General features: G+C 44.8%; 1 protein-coding gene across 1 annotated transcript in view; it reads right to left on the bottom strand.

Moving 5' to 3' along the window:
• LOC106563108 (corticotropin-releasing factor-binding protein) overlaps window positions 1-11,659 on the bottom strand; it is a 49,675-nt gene extending 38,016 nt beyond the window's left edge. Inside the window, exons 1-6 of the mRNA XM_014128333.3 lie at window positions 11,450-11,659; window positions 11,039-11,132; window positions 10,268-10,425; window positions 7,861-8,071; window positions 6,165-6,313; window positions 5,656-5,773 (exon numbers count right to left, since the gene is read on the bottom strand). Coding sequence (XP_013983808.2) covers window positions 5,656-5,773; window positions 6,165-6,313; window positions 7,861-8,071; window positions 10,268-10,425; window positions 11,039-11,132; window positions 11,450-11,530 — 811 coding nt within the window. The 5' untranslated portion in view covers window positions 11,531-11,659. The remainder of the gene's footprint in view (window positions 1-5,655; window positions 5,774-6,164; window positions 6,314-7,860; window positions 8,072-10,267; window positions 10,426-11,038; window positions 11,133-11,449) is intronic.
• Window positions 11,660-17,074: the final 5,415 nt, after the last annotated feature.

Raw genomic sequence — 17,074 nt, 5'->3', positions numbered from 1 at the left:
TGACTTTAACCTCCCTACGTCTACCTTTGACTCCTTTCTCTCTGCCTCCTTCTTTCCACTCCTCTCTTGACCTCACCCTCTCACCGTCCGCCCTACTCACAAGGCAGGCAATACGCTTGACCGGATCTTCACTAGATGCTGTTCTTCTACTAATCTCACTGCAACTCCCCTCCAAGTCTGTGATCACTACCTTGTATCCTTTTCCCTCTCGCTCCCCTCCAACACCACTCACTCTGCCCCTACTCAGATGGTATTGCGCCGTCGCAACCTTCGCTCTCTCTCTCCTGCTACTCTCTCCTGTTCCATCCTATCATCTCTTCCCTCTGCTCAAGCCTTCTCCAACCAATCTCCTGATTCTGCCTCCTCAACCCTCCTCTCCTCCCTTTCTGCATCCTTCGACTCTCTATGTCACCTATCCTCCCGACCCGGCTCGGTCCTCCCCTCCTGCTCCGTGGCTCGACGACTCATTGCGAGCTCACAGAACAGGGCTCCGGGCAGCCGAGCGGAAATTGAGGAAAACTAGCCTCCCTGCGGACCTGGCATCTTTTCACTCCCTCCTCTCTACATTTCCTCCTCCGTTTCTGCTGCTAAAGCCACTTTCTACCACTCTAACTTCCAAGCATCTGCCTCTAACCCTAGGAAGCTCTTTGCCACCTTCTCCTCCCTCCTGAAACCTCCTCCCCCCCTCCTCCCTCTCTGCGGATGACTTCGTCAACCATTTTGAAAAGAAGGTCGACGACATCCGATCCTCGTTTGTTAAGTCAAACGACACCGCTGGTCCTGCTCACATTGCCCTACCCTATGCTTTGACCTCTTTCTCCCCTCTCTCCAGATGAAATCTTGCGTCTTGTGACGGCCGGCCGCCCAACAACCTGCCCGCTTGACCCTATCCCCTCCTCTCTTCTCCAGACCATTTCCGGAGACCTTCTCCCTTACCTCACCTCGCTCATCAACTCATCCTTGACAGCTGGCTACGTCCCTTCAGTCTTCAAGAGAGTGAGAGTTGCACCCCTTCTCAAAAAACCTACACACGATCCCTCCGATGTCAACAACTACAGACCAGTATCCCTTCTTTCTTTTCTCTCCAAAACTCTTGAACGTGCCGTCCTTGGCCAGCTCTCCTGCTATCTCTCTCAGAATGACCTTCTCGATCCAAATCAGTCAGGTTTCAAGGCTGGTCATTCAACTGAGACTGCTCTTCTCTGTGTCACGGAGGCTCTCCGCACTGCTAAAGCTAACTCTCTCTCCTCTGCTCTCATCCTTCTAGACCTATCTGCAGCCTTTGATACTGTGAACCATCAGATCCTCCTCTCCACCCTCTCCGAGTTGGGCATCTCCGGCGCGGCTCACTCTTGGATTGCGTCCTACCTGACATGTCGCTCCTACCAGGTGGCATGGCGAGAATCTGTCTCCGCACCACGTGCTCTCACCACTGGTGTCCCCCAGGGCTCTGTTCTAGGCCCTCTCCTATTCTCGCTATACACCAAGTCACTTGGCTCTGTCATATCCTCACATGGTCTCTCCTATCATTGCTACGCAGACGACACACAATTCATCTTCTCCTTTCCCCCTTCTGATAACCAGGTGGCGAATCGCATCTCTGCATGTCTGGCAGACATATCAGTGTGGATGACGGATCACCACCTCAAGCTGAACCTCGGCAAGACGGAGCTGCTCTTCCTCCCGGGGAAGGACTGCCCTTTCCATGATCTCGCCATCACGGTGGACAACTCCATTGTGTCCTCCTCCCAGAGTGCTAAGAGCCTCGGCGTGACCCTGGACAACACCCTGTCGTTCTCCGCTAACATCAAGGCGGTGACCTGATCCTGTAGGTTCATGCTATACAACATTCGCAGAGTACGACCCTGCCTTACACAGGAAGCGGCGCAGGTCCTAATCCAGGCACTTGTCATCTCCCGTCTGGATTACTGCAACTCCCTGTTGGCGGGGCTCCCTGCCTGTGCCATTAAACCCCTACAACTCATCCAGAACGCCGCAGCCCGTCTGGTGTTCAACCTTCTCAAGTTCTCTCACGTCACCCCGCTCCTCCGCACACTCCACTGGCTTCCAGTTGAAGCTCGCATCTGCTACAAGACCATGGTGCTTGCCTACGGAGCTGTGAGGGGAACGGCACCTCCGTACCTTCAGGCTCTGATCAGGCCCTACACCCAAACAAGGGCACTGCGTTCATCCACCTCTGGCCTGCTGGCCCCCCTACCTCTGCGGAAGCACAGTTCCCGCTCAGCCCAGTCAAAACTGTTCGCTGCTCTGGCACCCCAATGGTGGAACAAGCTCCCTCACGACGCCAGGACAGCGGAGTCAATCACCACCTTCCGCAGACACCTGAAACCCCACCTCTTTAAGGAATACCTGGGATAGGATATAGTAATCCTTCTGACCCCCCCCCCCCCCCAAAAAAAAGATATAGATGTACTATTGTAAAGTGGTTGTTCCACTGGATATCATAAGGTGAATGCACCAATTTGTAAGTTGCTCTGGATAAGAGCGTCTGCTAAATGACGTAAATGTAAATGTAAATATATTGTAGTTAGGATGGTGATGGTGGTTAATAAAGATATACTGTAGTTAGGATGGTGATGGTGGGGTTAGTAAAGATATATTCTAGTTAGGATGGTGATGGTGGGGAATAAAGATATATTCTAGTTAGGATGGTGATGGTGGGTAAAAAATATATATTCTAGTTAGGATGGTGATGGTGGGTAATAAATATACATTCTAGTTAGGATGGTGGAGTTAATAAAGATATATTCTAGTTAGGATGGTGATGGTGGGTAATAAATATATATTCTAGTTAGGATGGTGATGGTGGAGTTCATAAAGATATATTCTAGTTAGGATGGTGATGGTGGAGTTAATAAAGATCTATTCTGGTAAGGATGGTGATGGTGGGGATAGTAAAGATATTGTAACGTCCTGACCAGTATAAGGGGTTATTTGGTTATTGTAGTTTGGTCAGGACGTTGCAGGGAGTATTTGTTTTATGTGGTTTGGGGTTTAATGGGATGTGTATTTATGTAAGAGGGGTGTTTGATTTATGTGTTCCGGGGTCTTTGGGTAATGTTCTTGTTTTGTATTTCTATGGTTTTCTATGTTGTGTATTTCTTTGTCTTGGCCTGGTATGGCTCTCAATCAGGAACAGCTGTACATCGTTGTTGCTGATTGAGAGTCATACTTAGGTAGCCCTGTTTTCACCTGTCCCTTTGTGGGAAGTTGTTGTTGCACTCTTGTGTGTTAGCCTGCAATACTGTTCGTTCGATCGTTTTCTTGTTTTGTTTGTTACGTGTTCAAATAAAGTTAAGATGAGCACTCAACCCGCTGCGCCTTGGTCTACTACGTACGACGGCCATTACAGAACTTCCCACCACAAATGGACCAAGCAGCAGGGTAAGGAGCAACAGAGGAATTATGTGGACTATTCGGAAACTTGGACATGGGAGGAGATCCTGGACGGGGTGGGACCATGGCACCAGGCTGGGGAATATCGTCGCCCACCGGAGGAGATAGAGGCAGCCAAGGTGGAGCGACGCCGGTATGAGGCTCTATACACACGGTTGACATTTAAGCCTGAGGGGCAGCCCCAATAAAAAAAAATGGGGGGGCACAAGGGTAGTTTGGCTGGGCCAGGGTTAAGCCCCAGGCCAACTCCCCGTGCTTATCGGAAGCAGCCTATTAATGGTCAGGTCCCGTGCTTTGGGTGATGCGCACGGCGGCGAGGCCGAGCATTCACAGGCCCACAGTCCGGAACCGAGTGAGACGGCCCACAGTCCGGAACCGAGTGAGACGGCCCACAGTCCGGAGCTCCCAGAGTCGTCCTTCTGCCTAGAGCTCCCAGAATCGTCCTTCTGCCTGAGGTCTACAGCGAAGTGCTTCAGCCCGAGGTCCACAGCGATGTGTCTCAGCCAAAGGTATTCAGCGGGGGTGGACAGGTTAGGTGGTGGACTAAGGCCAGAGCCTGAGTCACCTCCACAGTAGGAGGATTGGGGAGGGGGGGTGTAGCACGGGAAGCCACCCTCCCTTCCCTCCCTTTAGTTTGTGGGGTTTATTTTGTGTTTAATTTTGTGTGAGGTGCATCCGGGGTCTGCACCTTTGGGGAGGGGGGGGGGGGGGGGGGGGGAGTACTGTCACGTCCTGACCAGTATAAGGGGTTATTTGGTTATTGTAGTTTGGTCAGGACGTGGCAGGGGGTATTTGTTTTATGTGGTTCGGGGTTTAATGGGGTGTATTTATGTAAGAGGGGTGTTTGATTTACGTGTTCCGGGGTTTTTGGGTAATGTTCTTGTTTTGTATTTCTATGTTTTGTATTTCTTTGTGTTGGCCTGGTATGGCTTTCAATCAGGAACACCTGTACATCGTTGTTGCTGATTGAGAGTCATACTTAGGTAACCCTGTTTCACCTGTCCCTTTGTGGGAAGTTGTTGTTGCACTGCTGTGTGTTAGCCTGCAATAATGTTCGTTCGATCGTTTTGTTTGTTACGTGTTGAAATAAAGTTAAGATGAGCACTCTCACCCACTGCGCCTTGGTCTACTACGTACGACGGCCGTTACAAATATATTCTAGTTAGGTTGGTGATGGTGGGGTATATAAAGATATACTGTAGTTTGGATGGAGATGGTGGGTAATAAAGATATATTCTAGTTAGGATGGAGATGGTGGGGTTAGTAAAGATATATTGTAGTTAGGATGGTGATGGTGGGGTTAAAAATATATATTCTAGTTAGGATGGTGATGGTGGGTAATAAAGATATATTCTAGTTAGGATGGTGATGGTGGGGAATAAAGATATATTCTAGTTAGGATGGTGATGGTGGGGAATAAAGGTATATTCTAGTTAGGATGGTGATGGTGGGGAATAAAGATATTGTAGTTAGGATGGTGGGTAATAAACATATATTCTAGTTAGGATGGTGATGGTGGGGAATAAAGATATATTCTAGTTAGGATGGTGATGGTGGGGTTAGTAAAGATATTCTAGTTAGGATGGTGATGGTGGGTAATAAAGATATATTCTAGTTAGGATGGTGATGGTGGGGAATAAAGATATATTCTAGTTAGGATGGTGATGGTGGGGAATAAAGGTATATTCTAGTTAGGATGGTGATGGTGGGGAATAAAGATATTGTAGTTAGGATGGTGGGTAATAAACATATATTCTAGTTAGGATGGTGATGGTGGAGTTAGTAAAGATATTCTAGTTAGGATGGTGATGGTGGGTAATAAAGATCTACTGTAGTGAGGATGGTGATGGTGGGTAATAAAGATATATTCTAGTTAGGATGGTGATGGTGGGGAATAAAGATATATTCTAGTTAGGATGGTATGGTGGAGTTAATAAAGAAATATTGTAGTTAGGATGGTGATGGTGGGTAATAAAGATATATTCTACTTAGGATGGTGGGTAATAATGATATATTCTAGTTAGGATGGTGATGGTGGGGTTAATTAAAGATATATTGTAGTTGTGATGGTGGGGAATAAAGATATATTCTAGTTAGGATAGTGATGGTGGGTAATAAAGATATATTCTAGTTAGTATGGTGATGGTGGGTAATAAAGATATACTGTAGATAGGATGTTGATGGGGGTTAATAAAGATATATTGTAGTTAGGATGTTGATGGCGTGGGTGCCACTCACCGGGACCGTTAAAGTTGTAGCAAAGGTCAGCTACAGGGAACATTTTAGACGGGTCCATTCCGTTCCCTCCCAGCAGCTCCACAAAGTCCCCTGCTCCCGCACAGCCTGGGATGGACCTCTGTAGAGAAAGACCAGCTCAATGGATTAACAAGTATTTTTACTTCCCTCCCTCCCTTTCTTTCTTCCTTCCATCTTTCCTTCTACACTCTCACACTCATCTCCACCGACTCCAAGCATCCACTCATCATCACTGGGAGCTAACACAGGTGTCTAGGTCTTTGGCAGGGTAGTTCACTAAACCACCTCCAGCCAAAAGCCAGAATCGTTGATGTTTTTTCTATTCTTCCCTTCTAATCAGGATTTTTGATTCAGACCTGTGACACATGGTGAGTGGAATCTCTGGCTAATTAGTGAGTGACATTAATCAACCAAAACATTTCCCGGGGCGAAAAGAAAATGAGCAGTGCTTCAGACCTCTAGGCTCAGAGGTTTCCCTGCTCGGGGCTCACCTTGATGGGGAAGTCGTTGAGGTGTCCCAGGCTGAGCTCAGCAATCTTGATCTCTACGGGGTAGATGATGGAGAAGCTGCAGTTCCTGTGTTGCTGGGGTATCACCATGGTGAAGCTGCCCTCTGGTGTCTGGGAGATGATATTACAGGCTGTAGGGGGAGAGGTGGAAGGGGGGTGGCATGAGAAAGGAAGGGGGATAACTCATCAGTTGCACAACTGAATGCATTCAACAGAAATGTATCTTCCGTATTTAACCCAACCCCTATGGATCAGAGAGGTGCGGGGGGGCTGCCTTTATCGACGTCCACGTCATTGGCGCGCGGGTTGGGGGATGTATCAGTGTCTCTAGACGTGTTCACCTTATAGCAAAAATGCATCCATTTAAGTGGGCAAAATTTCTTAGTACAAATGCAAACACACACACAAGTACGGCTTAGACGTGAGCAGCTTGAACAACCTAAAGGGTCACCTAAAGCATTAGCACACAACCCTGGCATTACAACGTGGTATAAAGTACTATTATAGCATTACATTGGCATCCTGCCCCATGTTGGCGCACCTAATGGCACGCCTGTTATTACAGTCCTTGGCCTTTCTGTACAATGTTTTCCAGTATTTTATTTCTATTTTTCACTGGCATTGGACGTGGGAACGGGAGAACCCTTTTTCTCTCATTCGGGATGATATCTCCTCATAAATATCCTTACTTCTATATGCGTTATCTAATTTCGATTGGCCTGTGGCATCCGACCACAGTGCCAGTATAGGCACTTCGTTTCTAATGAAGACCATGATGTTAATTCTGGAGGAATTGTAGAGGTATCATTGTCCATAATTACTATTTCAACTGGCCAGTGTGATTTATTTTTAGAGAGCGGGACAAGCGGGAACTTGGCCAAAAGGAATAAAAGGCTCTACATGGTCAATCCGACATCTTTTTATTTATTTTTTCTTAACCTTTATTTAACTAGGTAAGTCAGTTAAGAACAAATTCTTATTTACAATGACGGCCTAGGGACAGTGGGTTAACTGCCTTGCTCAGGGGCAGAACGACGGATTTTTACCTTGTCGGCTCGGGGATTCGATCTAGCAGCCTTTCAGTTGCAGTGGCCGTACAGCATTTACTGCACTGAGGCCTCCGCAGAAGTCAGATCATTCATAGGCCTACTTCTTGCCGCTCGTGGAGCAGATCAGAGCTGTTGTCAAGGAAATTAGTTTGTGTTTATACAGGACCTCTTGCTCCCACCTACCATCAACTAATCATGTCAATGAGGAGCTATACAGAGCCCTACGCATTGTTACAACATTTGGGAGGCACGCGGCGATGCGGTACGGAGCTCGATTTGGCAAGCCTCCGGAGACTCTGCAATTGCTTCAAACCTTCTCTACGGTGCTTCCCAGAGCAAGCATAAATTGGCTTTAAGCTTTAGTTGTCCGGATCTGTTTACACTTCAAGGAAATCCGTACAAGATGCGTCTTCGACTACCTCTGGATGTGGTCAGGAAGATCTAATCACAATCAGATCACAATGCGACTTTTGTCTGTCTACACCTGTCGACAAATGTGGGGACAATCAGAATGTGGAGAAGATCAGGACAACTGATGCATGTTAGAACCAGGTATAAACAGGGCTTCAGTTCATGCACTCAAAGTAACACTAAGACTGGCCATCAAGCTAGTGCACGTCTCTACTCACGGAAAGGGTTGATGGGTTTCCTGACTGTCAGCGTGAAGGAGCTCCCGGCAGTGTGAATGCGGAAGAACAGCATGGCAACGTTCTGAGACGACCGCATGGTTCTCCTGACCGTCCCAGAGTCGCAGTAGTCCACATAGCGTTCCATCAACGGCAGGGCGTGGTCCTGGGAACTAGGGAACTTCTCTCCCTTCATCACCCAGCCATCAAACACCTGGGAGAGGAGAGAGATGTGGACTTAATCAAAAGCATTCAATCAAATCCAACTTCCAGAAGTTCTCTCTGTAAGCAAAACGAGGGTTCCAAAAAATGCAGATGAACAACCTGTTCACTGTAATTGACTTTTAAAGGTGACTTCCGTTTGAGCCAGTGTTCAAATCAGGAAGTGACCATGTGTCTGTGTGGTTAATTCCAAACACGATATCACCAAAGAACTAACCCAAGATAGACCACAGGGTATCGTTTCCAATGGGAGCAAGTTAAGCATAGTGGGCAGAACAAGCAAGACAGTGGGCAGAGCCAAGCACAAGCTAGCAAGATCCTATTGGCGCGTTGTAGCATGTATTTGCATATTTCCGTTAGGAAATGCGTACTCTGTGACTCAATTTGCCCTCGCACTCCTTCTAAACAATGCAATTTTTTTAAACGTCAAATTTCTACAGTTAAGTTTAGCCATTAATTCCGACTGGTTAACCCTTTACACTCGTGGGAATTGGCCGATATGAATATGGCTAAATTGAAATGTTTCTTACAGAAAAAATATGAAAAGCAAATGCATAAGCATGGTAGCAATTGAAAGAAACAGTTTTGAGATCATGGGGAAATTATCTGACCAAAGTTGATGAAACAACAGTTCACCTGACACAAGACTGAATCCAAACATTACACTGTTGATTTTATATTTACTGTACTTTTCACCGCATTTGTTGATAACGAAATCTGAAAATATTCTGGATTCTGGACATTTAGTAAGATGATAAGAATATTCCTGGAAAATTTGAGGTGGGTGCAACGTAAGACAAAAGAATAACAAGGATTTGAGTGAGAGGACTAACTCCAAGTGGCCAAACACCTCTCCAAAGCATTTACAGGTCCAAAGTAATTCCAATACACTTTTATGACTCAAAGAAGAGTCTTCAACTATATGGTGCTTTAGCTCTCCCATGTGCCGTTAAGGAACTAGAACGAGCACACTTGTAGTTGTTTTGTTTGGAACACAACCCTGCATCCAAACACAATTACTGTTAAAAAAAAAAAACGTACATTATTAATCGCAATCTGGGTCAGGTGGGCGTTACTTGCAAGCTTGTTCTGTTGCCAACATGACTAGCCAAGTTATAAAATAGGATCTTACAGTGTAAGGCTTTCCACAAGGCAATTCAGAGAAACCGATCGTCATTTTGGGGCGCATAGAAAGGAGTCATGTGTGCTTTCAGGCGGGTGTTCTTCACAATGAACAACCCAGGGTACGACCCCGTGTCATCTTGTAACTGTACATCAAACACAGCGATGAAAAGAACGTTGACACTGTATATGACATGAGTTGTATAATATAGAAATGTGAAGTGTACATTTGGACTCACGGGTGTTTGGCTTGCTTGTACGACATCAAATCAGTATTTATTATAATCCTCAACGTCTCATCTTTCAAAATACTGCTTTCCGATTAGGTGCTTATTAGTGCCCAAAGATGCCATTTTCAACCCACATACGCGTATGAGTATAAAGGGCTATGGTAAGGGTTAAGGTTTGGGATAGGGTTAAAACAGAAAAAAATACAAAAGAGTGCCTAGCACTGGGATTGAACCCGCCATCCTTGGAGCGTACTAGATGGTAATAGGTGCTCAGATTGCCCCTAGTGGAAGGTATTGGAGGCATCTCCCGATGTCCTGGGGACTTGGACAAACGTTGAATACTGAAGTCGATCTGGTATGACCTGGCTGTAAATCAAGGGTGGGACTCAACTGAAGCCTTAGCACAAATTCACAAAAGTCAAGTAAGAAAACGACACCGGAAAATAACCTATGTTACCCTTGATGACAGCATCGGCTAAGTGACTATATCATTTTGTGGTATTTAGGAGTCTGTAATTATCTTCTACTGAGAACGAGTGTTCCCAGGCCAGGGGGTAAGGTGAGGGATTACGCCTAGCCTCGGAGGAAGAGCACTACTCAGACCTGGGCACGAATAACAACAAAATAATCTGCCGGGAATTTCATCCCACCAACTGTCTGGAAAAGTGAATCTACCCCTGGACCTGGTGGTGCTGACGTCAGTCAAGGTGAAGGTGGGAGGGAATAGTATTTGGGATGTATGTGGGTGTGAAAGAGGTGGTGTGTGTGTATGTGTGTTTGCTGTGCGTGTGTACTTTTCATGTGTGCGTGCATGCCACATGTGCGCGCGCGGTTACCTTGATGAAGTCTCCTCCCCTGCAGTCGATGTCGACGCTGTTATACTCCACACTGATGACCTGGTCGGGCTCAGCGATGAAGAAAGCAGCACAGCTGAGCTGAGGCCGGTCTGCTGTGAAGGTGAACTGACCCTCTACTGCCACCATGTCCAGACAACCTGAGAGCGGGAGAGGATGAGGACGGGAGGAAGAAAGGGAAGGTGGTAGAGAAGGATAGGGAGAAGGAGGAGAGATAGAGGGGAGAGATAGGGAAGAGGGGAAGAAGGAGGGAGATGGGTGTGGGAGTAACAGAGAGGGGGAGAGTGGGAGATAGAGACAGAAAGAGAGATGACATGGAGAGGGAGAGAGAAATGGAGACAGAGACAGGGTTAACATTAAATTGTGTGCACATTGGCTGTTAATCATTTTTTTCTGACAAAAATGCAATCTAATATACATTTCCAATTCCTCAAGTAGTATACATCAATTTGTAAATTTAGTCAATAAAGTTATATACAGATTATAATTATATAAATTACAAGAGGCCTAAATCACACATTTATTATTTTCGATTATATAGTATTCACACAAATCCATACACAATTGTGACTGAAATTCAGATTTACATTTTTATTTACCTTTCATGCTAAATAAAAGCATTTTTGAAGATTTGATCATGTCGGCAAAAAAGAATGATTGCTTCACAGATCGACCGTATGCATAATAAAGGCTTTTAAGAAAGTACTTCAGTCAGTTACGGTTTTTAAAAAATTATTTAAGTTAGTTACTTACGGAGGGGTCGCCTGTAAATGAATGTCTCGGGTATTTCTCTTTTGAGCTCTGAATTAAGAAGTGCAAATAATCCCTCTGGTGTAATGTCATTTTCCTGCGCACAAAAACAACGACATTTAGATAAAAAAAAAAAATTTAAGTCAAGATTTAATGTGGACAACAATATACCGTCAAGCAAGATAACTCAAGTGTTTTAGTAAAGTTAGTAGCTCACATAATGCATAAATCAAGTGCACAATGACAGTTATTACAATGATAACATTATTTGACTTGAGTACAAAAAGTTGTAACAACTTTTCTCATACAGAAAACATTATTGCATTAAGTAAGCTCGTATGACAAAGTCTAGTACATTAAACACATGGGAACGAAAAAGGTAAATTAATGGGCAAAGTGACTTCAGAGGCTTACCTCGATGTATCTGGTGTCTCCCTTCAGAAACGACAGACATAACACAAGGAAGAAAAGCTGCTCTCGGAAAGTCCCCTCCATATTGCTCAGTATCTTTGTATTGAGTCTCTATCGCACCTCAAGAACAGAACAGGGGAAAGTCTGGTCCCGCGCTCCAAGCCGCACTCCTCTTTTATAGGTCGACACACCGCGCGCGTCTCAATAAAAACGTACCCGGTAAAGATCAATGGATACACTGTCCCTCATATAGGCTCTACCAACCAGACTGCGTGTTTGTGACGAGAGCAAATCAGGAATCACCGTGTGCCTGTGACTCTGTGTCAGATGAGCAGAGAGAGAGAGATGAGCAGAGGGAGAGAGGGGGGGGGGGCTTCACTTCCTAACCTCCTGCTAGAGACACATATTCTCTCAGATTACACGACCAACAAAGAATTTGAGATCCAATTTTGATAAACTCTCCTATCTATTAGGTTAAATACCAGTGTGTCATCACAACAGCAAGATGTGTGACCTGTTGCCACTGTCACGCCCTGACCTTAGATTGCTGTTTATTTTCCCTTTTTTGGGGGTTAGGTCAGGGTGTGATGTAGGGTGGGCATTCTATGCCAGTCTATGTGTTCTATTTCTTTGTGTTGAGCCGAGTATGGTTCCTAATCAGAGGCAGCTGTCTATCGTTGTCTCTGATTGGGAATCATACTTAGGCAGCCCTTTTCCCTCCTTCTGTGTGGGATCTTGTTTTTGCACAGCTCTGTAAAGCCTGCAGAACGTGACGGTCGTGGTTTCTTTGTTTATTGTTTGCTTTAGTGTTCTGAGTTGAATTAAATATTTTTTCATGAGCACTGAACACGCTGCACCTTGGTCTACTCCTTACGAGATCGTTACAGCCACAAGAAAAGGGCAACCAGTGAAGCACAAACACCATTGTAAATACAACCTATATTTATCTGTTTTATTTATTTTCCCTTTTATACTACACAATTTGCACATTGTTACAACACTGTACATTTCAAATGTCTCTATTATTAAAAAAATGGTGTGTGTAGTGCTTACAATTTCTGATTGTTTATTTCACTTGTGTTTATTATCTATTTCACTTGCTTTGGCAATGTGAACAAAGGGTTCCATGCCAATAAATCCCTTTAAATTAAATTGAATTCAGAGAGAAAGAAAGAGAGAGCACTTTGCCCATCCTTTAGCTCAACTGTCCTGTGTTTTAAGCTGTCATCACAAGGTGTAAGGTACAGAACAATACCAGTTCAATACCAGTGTTTATCTAAAAATAGTCCTTCTGAACTGTAAAATAGTGTTACAGTTGGCAGTCATTTTGTAAGATGGCCACTACGGCCCCTAAGGCCCATGTCTAGGGTGTCTCCACAATCAAAATCTTTTCACAAAGTGAACGATTGAGTCAAATTTTGCAACTTAGCCTTTCCACTTTTACCGGAAACCTCCACAGATGTATATTTTGCCATACCATTCACCTCCTTCACAGTTCTCCCTCTCATCACCTCCCTCCCTCCCTCCTTCCTTCCCGACCCTCAAGCCACCAGGTCCTCCAGACGTTAAGAAAGGTCAGCTCCATCCCAGCATGGCATTTAGACCTTTCTGTACCTGTCCCTCCTGTCCTCCTGTCCTTTGTCACTCTCCATCAAAACAGTGCCAGGGGGTTAACAATGGCTGGAGGCCTTAGCCTACATCAGCTAGCTTAGCCTTGCACCATGAGTTGACCTCTGTGACTCATAGTGACTGATTTTCGAGAAGCTTGAACCTCACCGGGTTCCAACACACCGTTGCCGTGGTAAATCATTCTAGCTGATGTCTGGCTGGTTTAATTCTTCCCTCTATTGTTGTTTAAGCAGATTTCTTGGAGCACTGACGCACTTTGCGGGTCCTGGGTGTTGTCTTAGCATAAATCACTCCGCTCCCTGTGGTCTCCTGTCTCTCTGCCATACAGCGGGAGTGTCAGGCAGAGTATTGGATTGGGATGCTCTGTAAACAAAGACTGGCCTCGGTCCAAATGTAAATGTAATCCTTATGGAGCTTTGAAAATGGAAAGAGTGCTATGTCTTGTTGGGTTTGTCGTTTAATTGCAACACAGGCTCAGTTTGGTTTGGTTTGGTTGGCTTTGATTTGGTGTTTGCTGAGCGTAAGTGGACACACTTGGGAAAACAAAAGGATTAATCCCAAGTGGAGTTGGTTTCCCGATGATGAAATGGAATTTCTTTTTAAAAAGGTACACAAATGCGTGTGTCCGTGTGTGTGCGCTCACACTAGTGCTCTTTAAAACCCGCCACCCCTGCCAAAATGCAATCGAGCTGATTACATCTAGTCCCATGTAAACACTGCATCCACCGCCTCTCTCTATCTCAAAAAATATGGTGCTCTGGCACTGGCCTACACGACATAACAGGCATGGTCCTTGGTGGCCTTTCATTGAGAAATGTCAAGTGGGGCCTAAGGGGAGTTGATGGTAGAGTAAACAATTGCTCTCCATAGTCACTGAATGGCCATTTCAAGGTAAATGATGTTGTTAGGATCTATTAGCCATAATTGTTTCCTCTCTGTCTGCCTAGCATGTCCACAGAGAGGTAAAATACTGTAATTGCTTATGAGGTCATGTGTTCGACGGTGGACTTACACAACTCCTTGTGTATTTTGGGATGTGAACACTCCACGTGTTTGACCTGACGAAGATCCTTTTCGGAAACGTCGTCAATAAAGCTATGAATTGGGAGCTTTAACAGTGTGCGGGCCTTCTTGTTCTGTACATTCACAGCCCCGTAAAATAAATATGGGATTTTGAATAATCTGCATTCTATATATAACATTTCTGAATATGAAACATTAAGGGTCAAAGGGACCAAGGTCTATTTCCATTGAATATTAGGCCTTTTCAACTGAAAAGGTAATGAACCTCTTTGGAGCATTTGGAGTAAATCACTCTTCTTTGACAGTAATTTGTCCCATTTATTTACAGCAGTAATCACAGTGAAATGCTAAAGACAGGAAGACTGTGTTAATTGTTAATTGGCCTGTTACCAAGTGTGTACATGTACAGTGCATTCAGAAAGTATTCAGACCCCTTGACTTTTTCCACATTTTGTGACGTTACAGCCTTATTCTAAAATTGATTAAATTGCTTTTTTCCCTGATCAATCTACACGCAATACCCCATAATTACAAAGCAAAAACTGTTTTTTAGAAATGTTAGCAAATTGATTAACAATAAAAAATGAAAATTACACATTCACATAAGTATTCAGATCCTTTACTCAGTACTTTGTTGAAACACCTTCGGCAGCGATTACAGCCTTGAGTCTTCTAGGGTATGACGCTACAAGCGTGGCACACCTGTATTTGGGGAGTTTCTCCAATTCTTCTCTACATATCCTCTCAAGCTCTGTCAGGTTGGATGGGGAGCGTTGCTGCACAGCTATTTTCAGGTCTCTCCAGAGCTGTTTGATCGTTTTGAAATCCGGGCTCTGGCTGGGCCACTCAAGGACATTCAGAGACAACACTCATGCATTGTCTTGGCTGTGTCCTTAGGGTCGTTGTCCAGTTGGAAGGTGAACCTTTGCCCCAGTCTGAGGTCCTGAGCGCTCTGGAGCAGGTTTTCATCAATGATCTCGCTGTACTTTGCTCCGTTTATCTTTCCCACGATCCTGACTAGTCTCCCAGTCCCTGCTGCTGAAAAACATCCCCACAGCCTGATGCTGCCACCACCATGCTTCACCGTAGGGACGGTGCCAGGTTTCCTCCAGACATGATGCTTGGCATTCAGGCCAAAGAGTTCAATCTTGGTTTCATCAGACCAGAGAATATTGTTTCTCAAGTTCTGAGAGTCCTTTAGGTGCCTTTTGGCAAACTCCAAGCGGGCTGTCATGTGCCTTTTACTGAGGAGTGGCTTCCGTCTGGACACCATAAAGACCTGATTGGTGGAGTTCTGCAGAGATGGTTGTCCTTCTGGAAGGTTCTCCCTTCTCCACAGAGGAACTCTGGAGCTCTGTCAGAGTGACCATCGGGTTCTTGGTCACCTCCCTGACCAAGGCCCTTCTCCCCCGATTGCTCAGTTTGGATGGGCGACCAGCTCTAGGAAGAGTCTTGGTGGTTCCAAACTTCTTCCATTTAAGATTGACAGAGTCCACTGTGTTCTTGGGGACCTACAATGCTGCAGAAATGTTTTGGTACCCTTCCCCTGATCTGTGCCTCGACACAATCCTGTCTCGGGGGATTTGTGTTTGACAATTCCTTCTACCTCATGGCTTGGTTTTTGCACTGTCAATTATGTAAATAATGTATTTCTGTTTTTAATTTTTAATAAAGTTGCAAACATTTCTAAAAACGTGTTTTGACTTTGTCATTATCGGGTATTGTGTGTAGATTGATAATTTAGTAAATTGTAGAATAAGGCTGTAACGTAACAAATTTTGGAAAAAGGGAAGGGGTCTGATACTTTCCGAATGCACTGTAAGTCAGAATATGTTTAATGATAAGAAGTAGAAACTCAGTATTGAGTCAGAATAAAAACAGAACTTGACCAGTCTTGACTAGTCGGCTCTGGAAGGTCATGGACCTTTACAAATGCTAATAACCCTAACACCTTGTCTATTGTCCTCATATCACACCCTAGTTCAGCTCAGCAGGCAATCTACTCCAAACATTTATTTAGTAGTCCTATAACCTAGTTCATACATTTGAAAAATGCTCCCTCTAATTCTCTCTCTCTCCCTCTCCCTCCCGGAGGACCTGAGCTCTGGAACCATGCCTCAGCACTACCTGGGCTGGTGACTCCTGGCTGTCCCCAGTCCACCTTGTCTTGCTGCTGCTCCAGTTTCAACTGTTCTGCCTATGGAACCCTGACCTGTTCACCGGACATGCTACCTTGTCCCAGACCTGCTGTTTTCGACTCTCTCTCGTTACCGCACCTACTGTCTCAAACTCTGAATGCTTGGCTATGAAAAGCCAACTGACATTTACTCCTGAGGTGCTGACCTGTTGCACCCTCTACAACCACTGTGATTATTATTATTTGACCCTGCTGGTCATCTATGAACATTTGAACATCTTGGCCGTGTCCTGTTAAAATCTCCATCTGGCACAGCCAGAAGAGGACTGGCCACCCCTCAAAGCCTGGTTCCTCTCTAGGTTTTTTCCTAGATTCTTGCCTTTCTAGATAGTTTTTCCTAGCCACCGTACTTCTACATCTGCATTGCTTGCTGTTTGGGGTTTTAGGCTGGCTTTCTGTATAGCACTTTCTGACATCGGCTGATGTAAAAAGGGTTTTATAAATACATTTGATTGATTGATCTTAATAAAAATGATAGACTGTAAAGTTAATGGAGTCTATATTCATGCAATCATCCATTAAAGATGCGCTATCAAATCAAACTTCAATTCAACATTTATTTGAAGCGCATTTAAAATAACAACGCACTTAAAACAATCAAATGAAAAAACAAGCCCACAATAAAAGAGGTCAAATGTTATCAAAGAACACCAAACACAAAGGAGTGATTGATTAAAGGTCAAGCTAAAAATTGGCTTTGAACACCTCAAGCAGTTTCACAGTACAATGCAAAGTTGCATATAAAACATGGATAATAAAACGTTTTAAAAAGTATGATT

Source organism: Salmo salar, chromosome 11 (genome assembly GCF_965601325.2).
Source record: "Salmo salar chromosome 11, fSalSal1, whole genome shotgun sequence".
In the NCBI taxonomy this organism is placed as follows: domain Eukaryota; kingdom Metazoa; phylum Chordata; class Actinopteri; order Salmoniformes; family Salmonidae; genus Salmo; species Salmo salar.
This window is presented reverse-complemented; position numbering and strand designations above follow the sequence as displayed.